The sequence below is a fragment of the Festucalex cinctus genome, chromosome 4, assembly GCF_051991245.1.
Source record: "Festucalex cinctus isolate MCC-2025b chromosome 4, RoL_Fcin_1.0, whole genome shotgun sequence".
NCBI classification, from domain to species: domain Eukaryota; kingdom Metazoa; phylum Chordata; class Actinopteri; order Syngnathiformes; family Syngnathidae; genus Festucalex; species Festucalex cinctus.
The window spans coordinates 16967278-16990544 of NC_135414.1; the positions used below are offsets into that span (position 1 = coordinate 16967278).

At 39.8% G+C, this 23267-nt stretch overlaps 1 protein-coding gene across 2 annotated transcripts in view; it reads left to right on the forward strand.

The window, feature by feature from the left end:
• The first annotated feature begins 4248 nt into the window (after positions 1 to 4248).
• The window catches only part of fbn1 (fibrillin 1), a 63507-nt gene continuing 44488 nt past the window's right edge, over positions 4249 to 23267 (forward strand). Inside the window, exons 1-7 of one of the 2 annotated variants that reach the window (XM_077519370.1) lie at positions 4249 to 4534; positions 4738 to 4995; positions 8397 to 8479; positions 9888 to 9986; positions 10773 to 10868; positions 12069 to 12164; positions 21953 to 22150. In XM_077519370.1, the coding sequence (XP_077375496.1) occupies positions 4820 to 4995; positions 8397 to 8479; positions 9888 to 9986; positions 10773 to 10868; positions 12069 to 12164; positions 21953 to 22150 (748 nt within the window). In that variant the 5' untranslated portion in view covers positions 4249 to 4534; positions 4738 to 4819. Of the gene's footprint in view, positions 4535 to 4737; positions 4996 to 8396; positions 8480 to 9887; positions 9987 to 10772; positions 10869 to 12068; positions 12165 to 16081; positions 16393 to 21952; positions 22151 to 23267 lie in introns of those variants that run through there. The other variant, XM_077519371.1, reaches the window with a different exon arrangement.

Sequence of the window (23267 nt, forward strand, 5' to 3'; positions counted from 1 at the left end):
AGTGAGAGACGATCTCCATCTCAGCTATTAAGATCAGCCTTGGGAAATAAGAACCACACAGGCGATCGTAGGAGATTAATACAAGAATGATTGCGATGTGCATGCAAAGTTTTGTTGATGAAGGAGGATGTTTGGAATGTGTTGGGTTATTACACACAAACGATACAGCAGGAAACTGGCACGGGGAGACGTTCAGTTTTAGCACTCGGATAAAAGTATTCGGCAAAGCTATGTGACATTCTTGCTATATCAGGATTCTGAGATCAGCCATTTTAGGGAGTAAAAAAAAGAAAAAAAAAAGACGCTTAGTTACTAACAGGAGTGAGAAAAAAGGGTATTATGGGGGTGGAAGAATGAAGATGGGGTGTGGGGGGGTGGCTGATTTCTTCCTGTAGATGTCGCCTCCTCTGCACTGAGGAAGAGCAGAGGCCACGTCTGGCCTGCTTGGCATCTTATTGCTTATACTCATCACATCTTCGAGTGGTTGATGACCATGAATCATCAGCACAACAACAGTCTCTGGCAGTTTTAATGTGCGTAAACCTGTCGACACGTTGAAAAGATGGATGTTAAGTTACGTTATGCACATCTGCCTCATTACAGACCACAAGAACATTTAATATATTTATTGTATTGTTGCTCTCCATTAGCTCAGTAAAAAAAAAAATGTTTTCAGACTGCTGCTTTGCTTTATTTGCTGATTGATACTATCAGACACGGTGTATTCCTTTAACACTGAGAAAACAATTGAAATCAACGTCACGTCCAAGATCAGGACAAAACACAGTGGTGCCTTGAGATATCCGACCTGATGTAAGGATTTTCCATGAGATGACATGTTTGAGTACTTTGACTTGCGAGCAAAAATATTGAGCTACGATCACGGCTTGACATGGTGAATTGTGTTTGGCTGATACCTGAGCACTGAGAAACTGTGATGTCATTTTCAGTTGACATCAAGTGGCAAAATGGCTGCCCCCTGAGATGGATGATAAGGGATGGATTTTTGCTATATTCCACAAACGCAATATTAATCACCATGCTGTGTTTAGACTAGCGGGGCTACATATAATTGTAAAATAATAATAATAATAATAATGCCATTTACATATACAGTGCTAAAGTGGACTCAGCAGTCTGCCAAAGGAAAAGGAAAAACACACAAACGCTGGGTATGTACATTCTTCTAAGCATGTCCCATTTACTTAGAGTACATTATTCACCTTTTGGTAAAACATTGATGATGTGGTTCTGATGGCACGTTTTACATAGTACAAAGTTTTGAATATTTCGGAAGATCCAAGGAACAGAATGTGTAGCGGACTAGGAACATTCTTTGGAATATTTACTGGCCTAAACAAGGTGAGGCAGCTAAATACCGTCAAATGTTGCATTGCAAATAGGAAGACAGCCATTGACTTGACCACCTATTTTACCCTTGCATACTGTTCATTTTCATTGTGCACATTGTATGTTTCCAGTCAGTTTAGACACAAACATCCTCATATTAATTAATTTCAAATTGTGAACTTTTTTTTTCTTTTTTTTTTTTTAAATGTCTGACATGAATAAGTGGAATCTTAAACCTTGAAATTTCAGACAAAACATTGCAATTACTTTTTTTTTTTTTTTTTTTTTTTTTTTTTTTTGCAGGTTCAGCTCTTTCGCCGCTGTCAAGACACCCTCTGACCTCTGCATGACTTCTGTTCCTTAGGTTTAGTGTGATCATTCAATTTATTCTTTCATGATTTCAAGACACACCTGTGACAATTCAGATACTGACAGGTGCATGTTTCACCCACCAACAATTTCTGGGACTGTTTCAAATTCTCCCATAAAGACTGCATGTATATGCACATACAAGTAAGTACATGACTTGGACTCTTCCCCAAAATATTTTCATGTTTATGTATTATTTTTTTAAGGAAAAGTGATCACATTTCAAGATGAAAGAATGACATTAAGAGTATTTTATTGCCGCCTAATGAGTCAAATTTGACCCGAACACTATGTAAGGCTCAACTGACCCACACTGAATTTACTCTTAAAAAGAACATCTAAAGAAGGCAGTTCAGATTTATGAACAGACAGAGCTGCCATCCATATTTTGCGGGAGTGGTCTGGGTGTATTTTTGGGAGGACGGGTATCAGGGAGTTGCAGGTGTTCAAACAAGCCATACTGTAAATAAAGTAAATATCACAAATCTTTGAGACATTGATGCGAAAAAGCTGGCAGTTCCTTTGCTATCAGAAGCCGCCTGAGCTGACAGCTGGCCATGTTGAGGCAAACAAAAACTCTTGGCACTAGAGGCGTGATGGAGAGGCCTCGCAGAGGGCAGGACTTTCCAGAGTGAGGGAAGGAAAGTAGTGCAGTATTGTTGAGACGAAGTTTGGCGTGGTGGGACGATATCCAAATGGAGGTGCGGTGGATGCCTGCCTCCATTTGAGCGTCAAAGAAGAGGAGGTGAGCTGCTTTAAGAAACCTCAGGTGTCTGTATTTAGTCAGTACTTTTATCACAAGTATCTGTACTTCTACTTAAGTATCGAGTGTGTGTACTTTTGTCACCTGTACTCAACTATGATAAGTATCAGCAGCAGAGGAAGCAGCATCCCAGTAAATGGTGCTGTTTTTCCACCACATGTATTTTGATATTCAATACAGAGCAGCAATTTTGTAACAAAATATATAAATCAAATTGTGTCATAACAATTGCTAGTTTGGGACTATTTTGGTACTGCCACCCCTATTTTTGCAAGCTGGAATGAGACTTTAGTTTTGAGCTTTTATATTTGATCTAAGTTGTCTGCACTGTTTTTAACACTGACATTGAAAGTTCTAATTAAAAACAAAAAAGCACTGCACCAGACAGTAAGAGAGTAGTGTAGTCTGCATAGTATGTGGTCAATACTTAAGTGGTTGCTTCCCCACCATTTTGTTTCATATAAAACCACCGCAGACTATCACCACAACTATCATTGGTGATCCTCGTAATTCACCACAATGGAACCCAGAACTCATAGTCATTGAAGAAATACACAAAGTGTGATAGTTCTGTAGGTGCAGAAAGTAACATTTGGGGGGGAAAAGAAGAAAAGAAAAGGAAACATGGCTTGGATGTGAACAGGTCACACTCACTTTTAGAATGACAGAAAGCTCGAGCACAGCCAGGCGGGCTCTTTATTTGCAGGGTGGGGCCGCAGACATGAAGCCGAGTGTGTGAAAACTATCACTTGTCTGGACCAAATTCCTCAAAACACACTGTACGCACACTGCAAATATTAACAGCATATAATTCATTACTTTGGTGTGAATGTCACGAATATACTGACTTTTACAATGGCTTCTGGTGTGCTTCATCTGCCTCAGCATGCCTATGCTTGAAGAGTTTTTGGAAAGTCACATTATAATATATAAAAGCATAATACTATAAAAAAAAAATATATATATTTTTTTTAACCTAACAGTATGCTTTATACTTACCGGACACAATATTAGGTATACCAGCGCAATCTCATGAGTACCTTTACAAACATAATACCAGAGGTGGGCGAGTCAATGAATTTTGAGCATCCGTCATTCGGCAATCGTCAACACTCAGTTTAAACCGTAATCATCAATCCGTCATTTGCCATGCTTATTTTATGCTGTTAGTTAATGTGCCATTATTAAGTTTTCTTTATGTGAATCATACTAAGACTTGTTTCTAATATTTTGGCTACTTTGTTTAAGATATTCAACATATTGACATTATATTCTTTTGTTAAGATACACATAAAATAATACAGTTTCTTATATTCGATCTAGCTATGGCTCATTGAATTTGCCTTTTCTTTTTCATTTAAACACATTTTAAAGGTAGAAATTCATTTACCTTTTCACTCAAGTAAATTTCAGTCTGCTTAAAAAACAAACAAAAATAACTTAAGCAGAGGAGTTGAATTAATAAAATCAACATCTCTCTCTCTCTCTCTCTTTTTTTATTTTTTAGTTTTTTATTTTATTTTTTTTATCTGTACTTCGACTTAAGTACACATTTTAATTACTTTTGCCACCTCTGTTAGTAGACAGTAAGACGGTAAAAAGTCCAAACCAAACAGCCAGAGCAACTTGTGCGTTTTTGGCACTGACGTTAAGTCTCGCGAGAGCTGAATTTGGGTGGGTGTGGGTGTGGTGGTATGACTCGGGACGAGGGGAGTTTTTGGGGATGGAGGGAGGGAGCGGTGGGGGAGAAGTCGAGCAAAGCAAGGGATGAGGAAAGAGCCGAGTAAGGGAGAAAGCCTCAGTGACTTTTCAGCCCTCTTCTCCTCCTGTGGAATGCATCAGCTCCTGCTCCTCTAAATGATCTCTCGTGGATCCACACGCAGCTGGATGCGCACGGGCCCACTTCACGCGTGACCGTGCGCATCGATTCACAGGCGCCCTTCGGAAACTTGCACTCAGCAATCTAAACTTTTATCATCCTCTTCATCATCATACCTGTGTGTAAGAACTCCTCTGCTGGGTGTGAGGCGATTCTCCTCCCGAGGAGACAAGGTAATTAAATGTGCGCTCTCTCTCTTTTCTTTTTTTTTTTTTTTTTTCACTGCGTGTTTTTGCAACTCCCTAACCAACTTCAAAATAGGACTAATCACGACACACCAGATGTTTCACTGAGTGCAATGGAGTTGTTTTGCCCTTAACGATCCTGTGCCTCCCCCCCCCCCCCCCCCTCCTCTGCTCTCTTATTGTTTTTGCAGCTTTGACTCCAGACTGCACACAAGTTCCACAGTTCGAGGGCTGGACATCTAGTTAAGGACATTGCACACTTGAAGAGTGGATATGCAGGACAGTAAGAGCGGAGGAGGACGGCTCCTGCAGCTGGTTCTGGTGGCCCAGCTGTCCCTCTGCGTACTGCTCGGAGACGCAGCAGAGGTTCTGGACACCGGAGAGGTCAGAACCACCGACTCCAGAACCAGCAGAGCCAAAAGGAGGGGAGGGACGGACGCGCTGAGAGGGTAATGTGACTATGATAATCCCTCAACCATTAGACCCATATGGGCAGCCTTGATTTTATTTCCCCACTCGCTCTTCAGAATCACATGCTGTCTTCTTTTAAATGAGCATCTCTCGCCATTGCAGGTGTGTCTCATATACATTGAACACCCTCCTCTCCCCCCAATATTTGCAGTTTTCCTTTTCAATTTTACTCATTTGCAGATTTGAACCCTAACCTAAAAGCCTTTATGGCATCTTGGTGCCAAGTAGAGGTGGATAGAGTTGTCAAAAATTCTACTTGAGTTAACGTATTGTTAGTTTAATAAAATATGATAAGTAAAAAGTAGTTCTCCAAATAACTACTTGTATATGTAATTAACTACTCAATGAAATGTACAGTTGAGTAACTTCTGATTCATTTTTAATCAGAGCATGGATGCCAAAGAGGAAAAGGCATAAAACGGCATTTTAGAACTCTTTACATTAAAACAATAATGAATACAAATTTAAATTTTCTTTATATGTTGATGTGAGTGGGAATTGGTTGATTGTCTCCAATGTGCCCTGCAATTGGCTGCTGACCTATGAGGGTGTGACCCACCTATGGCTGGGATGGGCTCCAGCACACCTGCAACCCTAAAGTGAAACTGAGAATGAATGGATAAATTAATGCTAATGCAGCCACAAGAAATTATGGTGAACTTTCTGTTTATACAAAAAGCACAACAGGCTCACCAGACAGTGATTAAATAGAAAACTCCAAACATGTTTTTTTCCAGTTCGAAGTGGAGTTCTTATTGGCTGAAATGTCCACATTTTTAGTCAGAGGTTTACAGTATGTCAGCATGACAGCTATATTCATTTTCATTTTCACAATCTTCACTCAGGTAGATTTCTACCAGGTTTCATGCAAATGAGTCGCAGCGAGCGTGTGCAGTCATGTGACTGCCTGGCGCAATTTGATTGGTCATTAGTAGCTACAGTGAATTGGCCAAACAGAGTTATGTGACACAAGTCTCCCTGATGAACCAAAATAGATCACGAAACAATAACAAATACCTATAGATAAAAATACAAGTAGCAAGCAGATTGTAGCGCAATGTAATGGAGTAAAAAATAACATTTAATCTTGCTAAAAATACTAAAAATAAATGTAAAAAGTATGTGCGTTAAAACTACTATTACAAGTACGATTGATCTAAAAATATTCTTTCTGTAATAATGGAGTAAATATTTTGTTGCAACCCATTTAAGGTATGAAGGAAATATGTTGAAATTAATTATTTCATTTAGACAGAAGTTGTGCTTTGCCACCATTTTATGGCAGCTATAAGGCTATTGTAATTCTTTTTTTTTTTTTTTTTTGGGGGGGGGGGGGGGGTCCACACGGGTTTTCGCTAATCACTGCTACGGCAGATGAACACTGTATACTCACACACATACACTCACGTCCTTTATGAGCCCTGAAGGTCAGCGAATATGTGTGTGCATGTTTTAATAATAACAACAATGCAAGGCTGCCTGAGATGAGTAAGATTGTCCGTGATGGGGAAGTTTGGAGCAAAGCTTAGCAATTAAATACTGGCAAGGAGATCACATTCCTGCTGCCTGCAATAATAAATTACATCCAAACAAAGGAGGCCATTGGTCGTGTGTGGCTGTGGCAGAGAGAGAAAGAGAGACCAAGAGAGAGACACAGAAACAACCTAATCCTTTTTCTGGCCCAAAAAAATGTGGATAAATCACATCTGCAGCTGTACACAGTTCTCTGCCGGAGTGTAAGTGTGGGTTTGCATGTGCATATGTGTATTTATTTGCAAGAGAATAAAAGCAAGTAAGGCAGAAGAAAGCCCCCCCGAAAAAGAGACCATCTGTGCGCAGCGATGACAGCAAACAGCTGATGAAGGTCACACAGTAGACATTTTTATTTGACATGCTTTAAGTTCATTTATGTGAACATCTGCGCTCAGGAAGAGGCTGCGTGCAGTGTCACGCTGACTTACCACCCGAAGAATGTTTCTGACATCCACATGATTACCTCATGGATCTGGTTGGAGTTACATCCGATGACCGGCAGGTCAGCACGGATTCAAGTCTGACATATGTAGGCCTCGGGCACACCTGTAGGGGGCAGGATGGCTCAGGTATTGACATCAACAGGAAATGTTAGCATCGGTGCATCATTCGTTTTTTTTTTCTTACCTCATGCAGCATAGAAGAAGTGGTCTTGACAGCACACTCCTGCGACAAGTGCTCATCAAAACCCTAAAATAAAAAAATAAAAATATATATCATACCCACCTTATATTCAGTGGTGCCTTGAGATATTATTTCGTTCCATGACCACATTCCTAACACAAAACACTCATATGACATATCATTTGTTCATTGAAATGAATGGGAAAGCGGCTAATGCCATTGCAGTAATCCGTTCCAGCCTGTCGCCCTAAAAATCACACAAATGTGTATGTGTTGTTTTTAATTAGTAAAAATAGCACTCTATAATATTGTATTTTATAAAAACAAGGAGTAATAAATAATACAATTAAATAGAACATAAAGAATTAAATACTGTATCATTTTGTTGTTGTTGCTGCAATTCAGTTCATTATGCGGCTCCTTCTGGTGTGCCCGCCTTGGCCACTTGGAGGCAGTATAATGCTACAGTTATGCAGACACAACCAAAGAAGAATAGTTTTGCGAATACTCGATAAGATGCTGCAATATTAATCATTTTCAGAGAATAATCTATAGCCCATGTGTGCATTGTTATATAATCTTTCTATGTCAAATATTTATTTCAAATATCTGTTGTTTAAGGGGTTCCGAAACTGCAACTGTCAATGCCAGCCATTAGCATGCTAGTCACCTTTTCCATTATGTTAGCATTAAACTCAAGGGCCCTTCTTGGGCAACATTGTTTGGTTATTGTAAATACACAGTGTTCTATTTGTTTTTCAGTTTGTAGGATTGGTGTTTTTTAAGAATTGTTCACTATTTGGAAAAACTTCTGCTTATTGAATTGAATTGAAGTCCGTTCAACTGTAACTATGCAGGACTCACACCTGAAATGTGATTAAATGGTTAAAATAATAAGAATAATAATTAGGAAGCAGTGCGGCCAAGACAAAGGCTATATGATGAAAAGGATAGACTATTTAATATTTTGGCGGCCAAATCTAACTAAATAAGAGGAGGAAAAGTAAAATGATACAGTGCAAATTTCAACTACAATCATAAACTTATTTTCAAGTTAATACATCTCTAATGTCTTAGCCAAAACTGAGCAACTTACTTGTGTAGAATCGCATTAGAATGTGTACATATAGATGGAGTATATATTAGGGTTCCCTTTCTGAAAAACGACTTCATGTATATGTTGAACCTGAATTGTTGAACATGTCATGGTTTTTCTCCACAGGCCCAATGTGTGTGGCTCAAGAAACAATGCTTATTGTTGCCCAGGCTGGAAGACTTTAATTGGTGGAAACCAATGCATTGTCCGTAAGTATTATTATTATTATTATTGAATAAATAAATCAAACATTTACAGAACATATCATTTTTTTTTTTTTTTACAACAGAATTTTAATTTTGGTCATTGAAAGCATTCAACTCTGTCAGAATTGGTTTGTTATCCAACAAAAACAGTGGTGGGATGTGTATTTGCTAAATGGGGGGCCTTACCCAACTTGATCCACCTCTTAATACCACCACAATCAAGCAGTACTTAGAGAAACCATCAAAATCATGCAAAATGCAATGTGTCATATTCATCAACTGGAGCAATTCAGAATCAAATTTATCAAATGATGATTATTTATTACTGATTAATTACTAATATGTGCAGATTGCGACAGACGTGCTTAGCTTGTCGAACTTAGCTCTAACAAATCTTCCTCTGACCAACCGATCAGATGACTGAAGTGAAAACTGCTGACTATTTACATCCTGGAAGCTGTGTGACCCCTAGAAACGCTATGAAATGAAGCCAACAGACTTTTGGGAACAGTTTAACACAATTTCATGGACCAAATATTAGAATGTAGGTTGTAAATGTAGGGCAGTGCATCTGATAAGTGTTTAGGCCACCAGAGAAGGCTTTGCCGCTCTTGAGATCTTGACACTGTACAAATAAGCAAAGAAGGGAGTGTTGTTCTATAGTTCCACCTCCCCACTTATTTGCTTAATTAATTGGACCGGCATTGGAGTGGAGAGTGGATAATGATGTTTATAAAGTAGAGACAAATCCTCTTAATAAAGTGCAAGCAGACAACATGACCTCAAGCGAATGGAAATTTTTAATTCTGCTTCATTTACACCGGCATTCTTTTGGATTCTTTTAATAGTTTCTGTTCGCATTCTCTTCCCCTCCCTCAGTAGACAGGAAGGTCTGAGAGGCCGTAGCCTCATATGATTGCAGTCTGGCGGGCCGGCCGGCTGCCAGGATGCCTGCCACGGCTCTAATGACATTGTTTAGCAGTGGGGTTCAGGGAGTAGGGGTCAGTGGCTGGACTCTACCTGACCAGAGTTGAGGCCAATGCAGCAAAGCCAACAACAGGCTGTGGGAAAGAAAGCCAGGCTGCGGGAGGGGAAAAAAAAAGAAGCCGGCAGCAGCTAAAAACAGTCACTAGTGCGCTTTTATAGCAAGTCAGAAAAGAAAATGCCTCAGCAACATGTGGCGCTTGCTATAACATGACCATGATTAGGGGTCAGAAAAATCGGGCCCCATTTGTGCTTGGAGCCGCTTTGAGATTTTGAGGGTTGATGAGGTTGAGATCATAGCTACACCCACTGTGAGTGAAACGCAAAACCTTCAGCAGACGCATCAATTACATTCACTCTCACGCACATTGACGCCGTCTTGAAATGAAAAATGTATGTTTAAGGTGTGTCACGGTGCTTTTTGCAGCCATATGTCGCAGCAGTTGCGGAGATGGTTTCTGCTCCAGACCCAACATGTGCACCTGCCCCACCGGCCAAGTCGCCACGTCCTGTGGATCCAAATCAGGTAAGTTAACACCACCACTAAACATGTCTTACCTTTACACAGTGAATTGAATGTAATGCTTAGTCATACATTTTTCAGTAAAATGAGCCTTTAGAGTGAAATACCAACCCACATGATACTCGTTTGGTGGGCAATGAGCCACAACTATCGGGGGCATTTTTTTTTTTTTGTGTAAACTTTTTCGGTCGTGCACATCCCCTCATTTGTCTAGGCTCAATACCCACTGACAGATAACACGGGCTGAGGGCTGAGCAGATGTCACCAAAAATAAAAAAACAAAACATTGATGATGTCACTAACATGAATGATATGAACCTGTAACGTGTATTAACAAATGAATGCGATGATGCAATGATTGGTTGAGATAATCTATATGTCACACAAAACTGGTATGTCACACAACACTAGTCTGAAATGTCTTTGGTGTAAGTGTCAACTTCATTAGCGTTTAAACATGCCCCATAATTGGTTAATAAACTTGTGAACCAGAAGCCAGCATAAAACACCACACATACACATACATCCATTTACGGTAACACAGTTGCGCACACACAGCACACACTCATTTGTCATAGCACACATACTTAAATGGAGTACGGGAGTAAAGATTTTGGCCTGTCACTATGAGGTGGCAAGAAATGTGGTTTTGACATGTCACCATGAGATTGCAAGAAACGTGGTTTTGACATAACATGTATGCCCCATTAATGCATTAATATAGATAGATAGGTAGATTTTACTTTTATTGTAAGTTAATTTTAAGGTGCTGTGTCATTCTACCCACAGTCCAGCACTGTAACATCCGATGCATGAACGGGGGCACTTGTGCTGAGGACCACTGCCTCTGTCAGAAAGGCTACGTGGGAAACCACTGTGGTCAACGTAAGTGTCTCATCAAATCTCATCAAGACTAGCAACAACATACAGTTTGTTGTTGTTTTGTTGTGTAGATTTTGGACAGAATTCTAAGGCAAACACTCTTCACCTTCCTTTACATTGAGCACATTTGTGTAATCTGATGATTTCCACTATAAAGCTGTATAAGAAACTCTTCGTACAATACTAATCCCTTTTAGCTCAGTCCCTCAGAAGGTTATTTAGAAGAGAAGAGAAGAGAATGAGTCACAATTGTGATTGGAGGATTATTTTAACCCACTGGGAGGCATTAGATTTTATATTTTATTGCTGTTCCTCTGCCTTTGTCAACACACATTTGTATTCGGAACAAATTCACTTTTCTATGTGTTGACATAAAACCGAGTTTACAACGTGGGCCAAAAATAGTATATTTTCCTTCAATTTTTGATGACATTTTCCTTAAGTACTACAGTGTTGAAGTTTTGATGAAAGGATACACTGAACTTAATTTGACCTTGAAACTTTTGAATTTCCAACTGTTCAGTGTTTCAGTGCTTTTTGCACAACTTGCTGTTCTCAAACAAGGAACTGCATGGCAAAAATTCACAACAGATGTTTGAGCCATGAATGGACTAATACATTAACTGGTTCAATTCGAATTTCGACATCATGAGATCAAGACGACAATTAAAATGTTTCTTTTGAATTGCACCATTTATTATTCAACAGTAATAAGCAACAAGAAATTCTGATTTGTTTATTTAATAAGCATAATTTGGCTCCACCAGCAAAAAATAGCAGCAAACAGTGACGTTCGCCATTAGCGCTAACTAGCCAAAGGGGTAGATAACAACTAGATATATTTTTTATTTGTCTGCTCCCATTTGTATACTTAATATTTCATTGACTCACATGCACACAAATGGAAGTTTGCTCTCTCTATAAGCTTCTCTCCTTGCCTTCAATTTACATGTTCATCTGTAATGCTAAGTTTTGAACAACCCACCGTATTGTAAGATGACCACTGTCTGTCTGTTAAGCCGAATTAAAGGTATAGAACAACTGTCAGATGTAGTGATATATAGAGTAAAGTTCAAAGTCCCAGTGCTGTCGTACTCTGTCATCACTCATAGAATGACTCTTGTCCAATCAGAAGTAACTGTTTTATAAGGAGACAATATACGTCAAGTCAACAAAACTTGACCCTTGTGTGTCTTTGTACAGCGGTGTGTGAAAATGGCTGCCTTAATGGAGGAAGGTGTGTGGCTCCCAACAGATGTGTATGTACCTACGGCTTCACCGGGGCGCAGTGCGAGAAAGGTAATTAAAGCTACTTTTCTTGCCTACATCCTTCACAAACTAAATGAGAACTGGGTGTTGATGTTTTTTTTCTGTTACTGAAAGCATCTTTTCGTTATTTGTGCCACCGAATGTGGTTTGTTGTGCAACCAAAATGTTGACGTGTTGTGCCCAGCGATAACCATCAATTTCCGCATCTGCTCTTCAATGAGGCTCATGGGAATGTAACATCTTTGCAAGTGTTTGCTCTTCGTTAGCTCAAATATTCTCATCTTTCTGTGTTTGTGAACGCTCCAAGCACACAAGCCTGTGCAACGTCTTAAAGTCTAAAAGTGTGAGAGCTGACGTGCTCGAGGTCTGCTGCAGTGATGACCAGTAGAGGTCAAAGTGCTGACCTTGTAAAGCTAATATTTGGATTGTCAGCAGAGCTCCTAATTAGTATTGTCCCTTTTAACGAGTCCAGACTTTGGGGGCCTCTCAGAGGCGTCTGGTGGACGATTTGTCCTCTGGTTTGCTTCAGGGTTTTCTTCAAGCCTGAAACTATTAAGACGCTATCTGCTCGCCGGATGGGTTAGCAACAGGCCTTATCTGCTGAAACACACTTTGACACACAGAACTGCTTTCTGTTCCTTTCCTGTGGGGAAGCTTGGCAATGTGGGACAATGTTATTATTTCTCAAATGGTGAGGTTTATACACACGTGGGAGTTAAATTATGACACAATATACTTAACGTGTGCATAAAATAGTCAGTTGTGGCCACCAAACACATATTTCTGCCCCGAAATAGGTATGATGCACACAAATTGGGAATTCATTTTTTGGTCACAGTTTTGATGTGGTTAGTTTCAGTGCCCATTATTGTTTGTAAGGTTACAGAAATAGCTCGGTAAAGGAGTTTATTTTTTAACGAACTGGACATTACACCATGAAGTCACACATTCGTCAGCCAAACATTGAATGATGATTTAAGCCTTCCTCTGTATTGCTGTAGTTTGAATGTGTAGTTTCAGTTGAAAAGAAGATGCTATGTGAGGTAAACTCCTTGGAAAAGAGATTCTATGTCAGCCATAATTTACATTTCAACAGGTACAGATTCAAAAATAGATGTGGTGAAAATCCAGTCTTCGTTAAGTCCCTCAGTGATCATCATTGAGGGACTAGCTAATTAATTCAGAAGATAAACAATACAATAAAGAATAAACAATTTGGCTCACATGCCACATGGGCTTTGCCACCAAGATGGCGTCCTAAAGGAAAATTAAGAACACAGATCACAACTTTGATAACTCTAAATTAGTATTAAATGTGGCTATGTTGGAGCATAATGCCCGCATGTTGGTTTATGAATAACAATATTGTGTTTTTGTGGCCAGTTTCCTTGAGTGAAATAAGCCATTGGTCAATTTGCGCTAGTGTGTTGATGTATCCAATCAAAAAGAAAACACGTTTGTTTGAATAACTGTATTCTCTTCTTGCACTTTATTATTATTTTTTAATATTATATAATTAGCCTTGGCACGGTGGATGACTGGTTAGCACGTCCGCCTCCCAGTTCTGAGGACTCAGGTTCGAGTCCAGGCTCCGGCCTTCCTGGGTGGAGTTTGCATGTTATCCCCGTGCCCGTTGGGTCTTTTCCCGGCACTCCGGTCTCCTCCCGCATTCCAAAGACACGCATGGCAGGTTAATTGGGTGCTCCAAATTGTCCTTAGGTGTGCTTGTTTGCGTGGATGGTTGTTTGTCTCTGTGTGCCCTGCGATTGGCTGGCAACCAGTTCAGGGTGTACCCCGCCTACTGCACATAGCCATCTGGGATAGGCTCCGGCACCCAACGCGACCCTTGTGGTCTAGAAAATGGATAGATGGAGATAATTAGCCTTTGGAAGGGTTGTGCTGACATTTTGTCATATTTTATAGACTAAACATTAACCCCAATGTGACGTATCCATAATTATATTTCCAATAAGTTCATGTGGTATTTTGTCTTCACTGAGACTGGTTGTGTTTTGGCTACCTTCAAGTCACTTTCAAAGGCATTTCCTTGATGACTGAATGAATGAAGGATAAATGTCCAGTCAACCATGAACACATTTAGCCATACACAATTTGCATGCTTGAAACAGTGCAGTGTGCCATTACAACTAGATCTTATCCTATTAATGAGCGCACAACCTCGAACACGTGACGTGACCAGAAGTTGGAGTCAGCTCGGGATGTCAAAAAAGTTTCTCCACAATGTGAACATTTTGGTTGTCTGCTCAGTGCTGACCGTCCGGCCACAGCAGCAGGCACGACTCAGTCGCCCAAAAATGCAGACTGGTTCGTCAATATTTTCTTTGTTGCTCCTAAATGTGATTTAGGCTGGAATGTGGTATTGGCCAGAGCCATCCATAAGGCTGATGACCGCATGCACTCATCCAGTGAAATCAAGCATTTCCGAGCGTTTGCGTGAACTTGGGTTGGTGGTGACAGTTTGAGCTTAAATGAGGCAGCACATGAGGCACGCAAAGACTTTCACTGGATTGCCTGCATCTGTTCCAGCGCAGTGCAAACATCAATGGAAAGAACCTCAATTTTTGTGTGTTTTGTATCTGTTACTCATAGGCCAAATCTAAGACTTCATTTGATGAACACATATGTCATATGAGACCAAATTTCACAAATAGGTACTTTTATCGTTCTGAGATCTGTAAAAGCTTGTATACAGTGTAAATTTATTGTCCCCTTAAAAGTAATGTCACTCACAGGCATTAATCTCTAAAATGTGGGCAACAAGAGTGAGAAAACCAAAACCTTTATCTGGGCCCAATGAGCCATTCTCCTTCCCCAATATCATCTGAATTATTAGTGTTACAAAGTCTCAGGTGTGAATGAGGAGCAAGCATGTTAAATTTGGTGTTACCTATCTCATTCTTATCTCAAGAAGTTCACTATGAATTCTCAGAAGATCTGGAAAAAGATTCTTTGCTCTACAAGGTGATCTAGGCTATAAGAGGGTTGCATTTTTTTTTTTCAAAGCACAAAATCTCTCACATCCACCTGCTCCATGATGTCATCATGGAAGAGTGACAGAGGATTCCGGTGACAACCAACAAAGTTTTGGTAAAGTCCATGCCCAAAAGGTTAAGACATTACTGGAAAATACTGTAAAGGTGTGGTAACACAAACATATTGACACTCGGCCAGATTTGGACATTTTCACTAAGGGGTGTTCTTACTTTTGGCGCCTTCGTTTTGGTTTCATTAATGGCTGTGTGTTGAGTTATTTTGAAGGGATAGGACATTTACACCATTATACACATTATACACTGACTACCTTCCTGTGCCATAACACATTTCATATTTTTCAAACTATAAGTCACACTTTTTTCATAGTTTTGGCTGATCTTATGACTTATATTCAACTCTTACTTGTATATTGTCGCTGCTATGTCAAAAACACGTATGTCCATTTTTGTCTCCCCCCCATTGTTTTTTGGGATGAAACTGAATGTAGCATCCCAAAAACGGAAAAATGGGCGGGGGGGGGGGGGGGGGGGGGGGATGCAATCCAAAAACGACAATTATGCCAATAGTACATTTGTAGTTTTAGTTCAAATACTGTTGCCTTAACATTTATAACAACAAATGTTGATTGTATTTGAAAATAAAACCAAAACTAAATAGCAATTAGTAATATGAATACAACAAACATGTAAACAATATAAAAATACTTCAGGCATGCACGTTGATGGCTTCATAATAAAGCTCTCCAATGAAGTGGAACGGAGTCTTTTAGCACTGTAAAGTAGCGTTAAGACATCGTTGCCACATTTACTATTTAGCCACAACATCGTTGTGTTACAGGCCAAGCCTGGCCCTTTAAGTGCTGTAGTGCCGCACTTTGGCGCAGGAGGGCGGTGTTGTTTAGGAAAGAGAAGGAGAGCGGATGTTTGCGCACGGTCTGTCATTGAGGAGTGCTAAAATAAAAGTTTGTGTGAAACCGAGAAAGAAAACGAGTCTGCCAGCTCAGTCTCCATACCATCGGTTAGGAGGTCCCTGGGCAGGAGAAAATGACTTAACAGCTGTAACAACGTTGCACGTTTTATCATACAGTGTGTGCTAAATATTGAAAGCGTCTTTGTTAACGTCCACGTTAGCACTTAGCTACGCTTAACCATCCAAATAACTTAAGTGGCTGAGATGACTGTCCCTCGCCGTCAGAAGGATTCGACAAAAGGTTGCTTCCGTCACAACTGCCGTGAGAGGCAAGGTCTGTCTTGCATATTTTACATTGAACATTATTCGCTTTAGCGTCTTTGTAGAAATGTTCCCAAACTTTCGAAGGCCAATGTCGGTTAGTCATGAGAGTATACTGTGTACAGCTGGTGCTGACTTCACGTCTGACCCGGATTAATGCTACTGCGCATGTGCGTCAAGTAAGAACAGACAGGAGGACGAGCGGCAGGCAGTCAAACGAGCGTTTGAGGAAGTTTTGGAAGAAAAAACAAATATAATTCTGATATATATTATGTAAAACTGACTAGTCGACTATTTAAATTAGCCGTCGATGTTTTTGGTCGTGACGTAGTCACGACTAGTCGACTAATCTTGGCAGCCCTAATATATATTAGGGATTAGGGGTGTGAATTGCCGAGTACCTGACGATTCGATCCGCATCACGATTCATAGGTCACGATTCGATACCGATTAATCCCGATATGAATTTACAAGTCGATTGTTACGATTTTTTTACTCAATTTAGAAAATACCACTCAGTAAACTTGAACATGTATTCTGTAAGATTTGTATGAAAATGTATTCTTTATTGATCTCAAACTTCAGTGTTATAACTGTGAGCCACTGTATTTAACAAACAGGTTGTAACCTTTTTCATGTTAGAACACCATTGAAATAAAATATTCAGGCTTAATGTTCCATTAATATAACATTCTTCCCTGCTTAAGGTGTGAAAGTTAGACGTTTCTGTTGAATATTTTTTCATCAAAAATGGATGTTAAAACATCGATTCGGGTGCCTATTGAATCGATTCGAGAATTGCGTGCTGTAGTATCGCGATATATTGCCGAATCGATTTTTTAACACCCCATATATATATATATATATATATGTATCTTCATTATACATTTTTTTGACTGGTGCGCGACTTATATTCAGGAAATACTTTTAAATAAAACTATCTATCTATCTATCTATCTATCTATCTATCTATCTATCTATCTATCTATCTATCTATCTATCTATCTATCTGTACTTTTGAGAAATACGGTACTGTAAGTTCGGTTACCAAAATATTAGGTACCACACTAAGGATGTGTAGGAGTTGTCATTGAGAAAGAGTGGCTTCAGAATAGTTGTTCAAATGTTTTTGTTTGATTTGGAAATATTCCAAGGAAATTTTTGGACCCACTTCCTGCCTGGCAAGGTTGTTGTTGTTGTGCATAAGGCACACATCCTTGGGAAGGCAGATACTGTATTTCTATTGTGTTCAAAATATCTGGACTTTTGCAGACATTAATTGGCTGGCCTTGATTTTGAAATAAACCCTCCACTTTGTTGCATGTACATGTTTACCAAAACAGTTGGGAGAGTGTGTGAACAATTTTCCAAATAGTTTGGGAATGATTTTCCGAAAGTAGAGCAGTGAAACAAAGAGAGCGACATTCTTGTGAGTTTTGGTCTGTTTTGAGATCATCGTTGGCTAGACTATAGATGAGCGGGCCGGGACTCTGACTGCGTATGTGCGTGTGCGTGTGTGTTAACACGTGCAAGCACTCCCAGCTGAACAGGCCATGGGTGGATTCCCCACCCCAGCTGCACACACTTGATGGAGAGAGGGGACAGATGAAATGACACCACCAATTTCCCCCTCCAACTTTTAGCCTCTCCCTGTTTATCTAAACTCGACACTTACATTGGACTATCATTCACAACTTCACTCTTTGCTTTGTTACTTGCCCCAGTAACATCTGTAAAAAACAGATATTGTACAAAATGGATTACATAGGTAATCTGCAGTAAAACTATTATACTGAGATATTTTGTTCAGTTCTTCTCACTATATCTAGACATGCTAAAACTAGCCACAGCTACGCCAATTAACTGTTCTACTCAGTTTATTATTAAACATCTGCTATTCCGTGTCAAATTATATACATATACTATATAAGATACAAGTTACAGCAGATTATCCTTAATTATGTGTCAGTACATGGCCAAAATTTGTTTGATAGATCTTTCAAAATAGCTATCCTTTTCTCTGGTTACTTTTTTTTTTTGCATGCTTTTGGCATTCTTACCTCTGGGAACTCCTTAAAGACTGTTGGAAAACGCTTTTAGGTGACTGACTACCTTTTGAAGCTCATCAAGAGAATGCCAAGAATGTGCAAAAAAAGTAATTAGAGAAAAAGGGTGGCTATTTATTTATGTGCTTATTTTATTATTTTCTCCTCTTCTTTTTTTAGATAAGTACATAACTCCACGTGTTCATTAATTGTCATAGGTGTTGTCATAGTTTTGATGCCTTAAGTGATAATCTACAATGTACTGTACATGGTTATGAAAATAAAGCAAATGTATTGAATGAGAAGGTATGTCCGAACTTTTAGCCACTACTGGATATAATAGGGGAGCAGCCACAATTGGGTTACAACAATATGAAAGATAAAGCTTGCAATAAGGGAGAATATATATTAAGGTTGATCAAGTGATTAACTACAATCAGTTTATCAATATATTTATTTCTAATTGTTTGTATGAATGTTGATGGCAGAAAATGCCCACGAAATAGTGACTTTCCACCAGAGGTTGGCAGACTAGCCATAATTATACTCAAGAGTAGTTAATTATAGTCATATGACTCCAGTAAAAGTAAAAAGATGTCCTCCAATAATAACTTGATTATATTAAGTGCACGAAAACCTGTTCAAGTACTGTAACTAACTTCTGATTTTGTTATTTTCAAATAGCGCATGGATGTCAAATACACAAAAATATTATATGTAACATTCAAATTCATATACAGTATTGTCCAACAGTATGACTTAAAAACATTATTTTATCAATAAAAATTCCAATACTAAGTTTATGTCAGCAACAACAAATCGTTTTAACTTCATTTGTTCATACACCCAAAACAGCACAATCGGCTCACCAGACATTGTTAATTCTAGAACCAATACCGATATCTGTTTCATTTACTCTTTGAGGTCTTCCAACTTACAACCCTATCTTTAGTACTGTGCTTACATTGTTGATTGTTGATTGCATTGTTGCAGTGCTATCTCACTGCTCAATTTGAAAGTGCACGGCCCTTCTTACAGTGAGGAACAGCAAAGAACTCCAACGGATCTAATCCAGTCGGTGGAAATGCAATTTGCATTCATGTGTATTACATTTTCGAAATGCAGACGGACAGTCTCTTGTATGTTTCACAAGTGGAGTTCTTGTAGGCTGAAATGCTGACATTTTTAGGTGAACGCAAATAACAGCGCATGATATAGCCGTTCTTTTCTTTCTTGGGTTAGGGTGAGTTTGAGCCTACCTGTGAGAGAAATACAAATGCCTGCCATGTTTCACGTAATGCATCACTTCGAAAACTTTGCTTCTGTGTATGGCCGTAAACTATGGTAGTAACAGAAATACTCAAATTAAAGGTATGTTGCACTAAGACTACTTTGACAAGTTCAATTTATCCCCAAAAGTTACTAAAGTGAATGCAACCAAGTAAATGTAAATGACCAACTCTGTTTTCCACACAGGTAACTTTAATATTTGTGTTGTTGCTGTTGTTGTTGTTGTTTGTGCAGCATTTGCAACAAGTAACCAATTAATACTTGTACATGTATTGTTAGTTTCCTCTTGTGGTTGGGAGGAGGCAGTAGTTAAACAATGGCAAGCATACGTCAATAGAGACGGAGCGTGAGGGTGGGACGAAGGGAGGGAGAAGGAGTGATGACCCAGTTCTGGTTCACACAGCGTTGCCGCCAGAGGCAGAGACACCGTGGAGGCTGTGGTGCACGTGACGGGCCTGCATGGGCCGGGCCCCGGTCCACACGGGGAACGCACAATGTCCCGTTTGTTTGAAACAACTGCGCTGTTGGAACTTGTGTCCGTCTTTTCTCTCGCTGTCTGTTGTCTGCTGTGAAATGTGGAAATGATTTTTTAGATTCTTCACTATATAGCGGGACAAGCTCCCCGTCCACCCCACCCCCTCCTTACATTTTATTTCTAACTGTTCCTATCTGTGATTCACCATCTCCCAAGCCTTTTGCTAATAAGATTCGTTGATACTGTTCAATCCAAAGGAGGGTTTTGAGGGAGAGAATGATGTGTGTGGATAAATGAATGCACTCTTTGGGATTAAGGGAATGGGCCTTTCAACACAATTTCTAGGGGAGGAGGGAGAAAGAATGTGCTCATATTTAATGAAAGCTATTTAGCTTTAGTTCTTAGTGTGGTGGAAATCACCTACTGGGTTCCATAAACATGCGCTGTCAGTCAGTCTGCATCCTTTGGGAACCACTCTTGGCTATTCCTAAAAGTATAATGAGGATAAATAAACATGAATTTATTAGATTTTATGAGCTTTTTGTCTTGTGAATCTTTTGATGTCAAACCCAATTGTTTTCAACCTCCAATAAAAATAAAAACTTGTCTCACTGCGCCAATATTCTTTTATTTGATTGTTAGTATTACGAATTATAAACAACCACACCACTTTTTAACATCTTCCACACTCTTTCCATATTAATATGCCTAAAGGTTCAGTTAACAACCATCACGGCTCACCTGTTTTCTGCGTTTGGTCATGTGACGTTTGCAAGCGGAGCTCTTTAGGCACTGTGATTCCATTTTCAGTTGACAGCAAGTGAGTAGTACATGACAAAATGGTCACTCCCTGAGATGGATATAAACAAGAGCTGTCAAACGATTACATTTTTTAATCAGATCAATCCTATCTTTGAATTCTGATTAATTAAGCTTAATCACTCAATTAAAAATGCTTTTCTATCAACATTTTTTGCCCGCCAAACTTGAGCACCCGTTGTGTTAATTTTGTCGACATTTAATTTTATGAGGATTTTATGAGGATGTCTACATTTTTTGATCCACTGCACTCTTTCATCCTCCTCTTTTTCTAATCAGTTAATTACTTGCATAATTTAAAATGGGGGGAAAAAATGACCCCAATATTTTGACAAACAAATATTCTGAATGTCATACACAAACGCTTATGAAATGAAATGCTTTACTTTAATGCACGTAGTTATGCTTATTGATCAAACAACCTGTGCTACCTTTAGTGTAGCCATCTGCTATCAAGGTAAAAGATAATCTGTGGTAAAAATTAACAGTGTGATTAATCTGCGTTAATACATGATTAATGCAGTATTTTTTTGTGATTAATTAATTAGTTAACGCTTTATCTTTGACAGCACTAATATGAACAGTTGGATTATTCTGCATAATCTAGTAGTAGGGCACTTAGAACATTTTTTACTTAAGTTTTTGTCATGGTATCGCTTCAGTACCGGTATCAATGTTTCCGTAACGTATCATTAATGGAAATTTACCAGAAATGTTCGACTTCTTTGCAACCCTAGTGCTGAACTAAACCAAGGAGCAGAGCAAGGAATTAAATTATTTTACTGTTACAGTCTATTTGCATTGCATGCAGTGTGGCAGTGACCTGCCAGATTGAGATCCAGTGCAAAAAGCTTGCTATGTAACAGAGCGCCATTCCAGTTGTATTCTTGTTTTCCACCATAGCACACAATTTGCAATCACTCTTGTTTTGCCTTCCTTCACAGACTATCGGACCGGTCCGTGTTTCGCCTCAGTGAACAAACAGATGTGTCAAGGGCAGCTCACCGGCATCGTGTGCACAAAGACTCTGTGCTGTGCCACAGTGGGCCGGGCATGGGGTCACCCGTGTGAAATGTGCCCAGCCCAGCCTCACCCATGCCGGAGAGGCTTCATCCCAAACCACCGCACAGGAGCATGCCAAGGTAAAGTCTATACCTAAATCTCTCTTTCTGTATTGGTGCTTTGTTTCGGCTTTGGAAGAAATGTTCAGCTTCACTCTTTCCTGACGCTTTCACAGTATCTTATTACCCTTCTCATCCGCTTTCGCCGTCTCCTTCTGTCACCCCTCATCTCGACCCACCTTCCCCTCTCCAGAGGATTAGTTCTAATTGGGTTAAATTGGGGTGGGTGGCAATGCCTCCCACATGTGTATGGAATGCCCGCAGTCTCCCGCTGTGCTGAGACTGTCAGAGTCAGTAACACGGGTCAGTGGCGGTGCAATGTGGGAGAGCTCATTTCTGGAAAGGCGTCCCTTGGCCCGGCTGCTCTCTCCAGACCCAACAACATCGCAACCTCTGCAGGAGATGGGCGCCGGCCTGAGCCAGGACCCAACTTGGAGTATGCTCGGGCCGCATCATGTCCCAAATTCTTGGGCGGTTTCACCTTCAAGCCTGCAATGAAGTCTGTCAAATCAGAACAGTTATACACTGTCAATTAAGGGTCAAAAGACGCCATAAACTTTCTTTAAAAAAATCTCAGAAGCCCGTATGGTCCCATTGCATTCCATGAAATTGTATTCCATCACTTTACACTTTCACAGTCTAATGAGATCCAACACAAGCGTGTGGAAAATGTCAACGGGTCAAAGCGAGATGAAAAGGTGCTTCCTTTCAAAACAGAGGAAAAGACAACACTGTAAAAAGAATTAGATTCCGCTTTTCTTAACTGATGATGCTGACAGCAAGTATTGTTGACGTGCAAGTGAAAATCTCGAGCATCTCCCTGTGTGAGCTGGTAGACTTCCTGGCGCAGCTATAAAAAAATTATGGGCAATTACTGCCCCCTTTCATAAAGGTTGGTCAGATAATCGCTAAATTGACTTCAAGGTTGCATCAAGGCTCCTTTCCAAATCATTTTTAGGATCTGAACCTTTTCCTTATGTACTTCTGTGTCATCTCGCAAGCAACAGAAAGAAAAGTTCAGACGCAAAAAGCACGATGAAAAGGGGCCAAGTGTCTCTGTGTCTACCATTTGTTACCGACTTGGTTTCGGTGCGTGTGTGTTCTCCTAGTGGGAAACGTTCCTCTCTCGTTTCCTTCG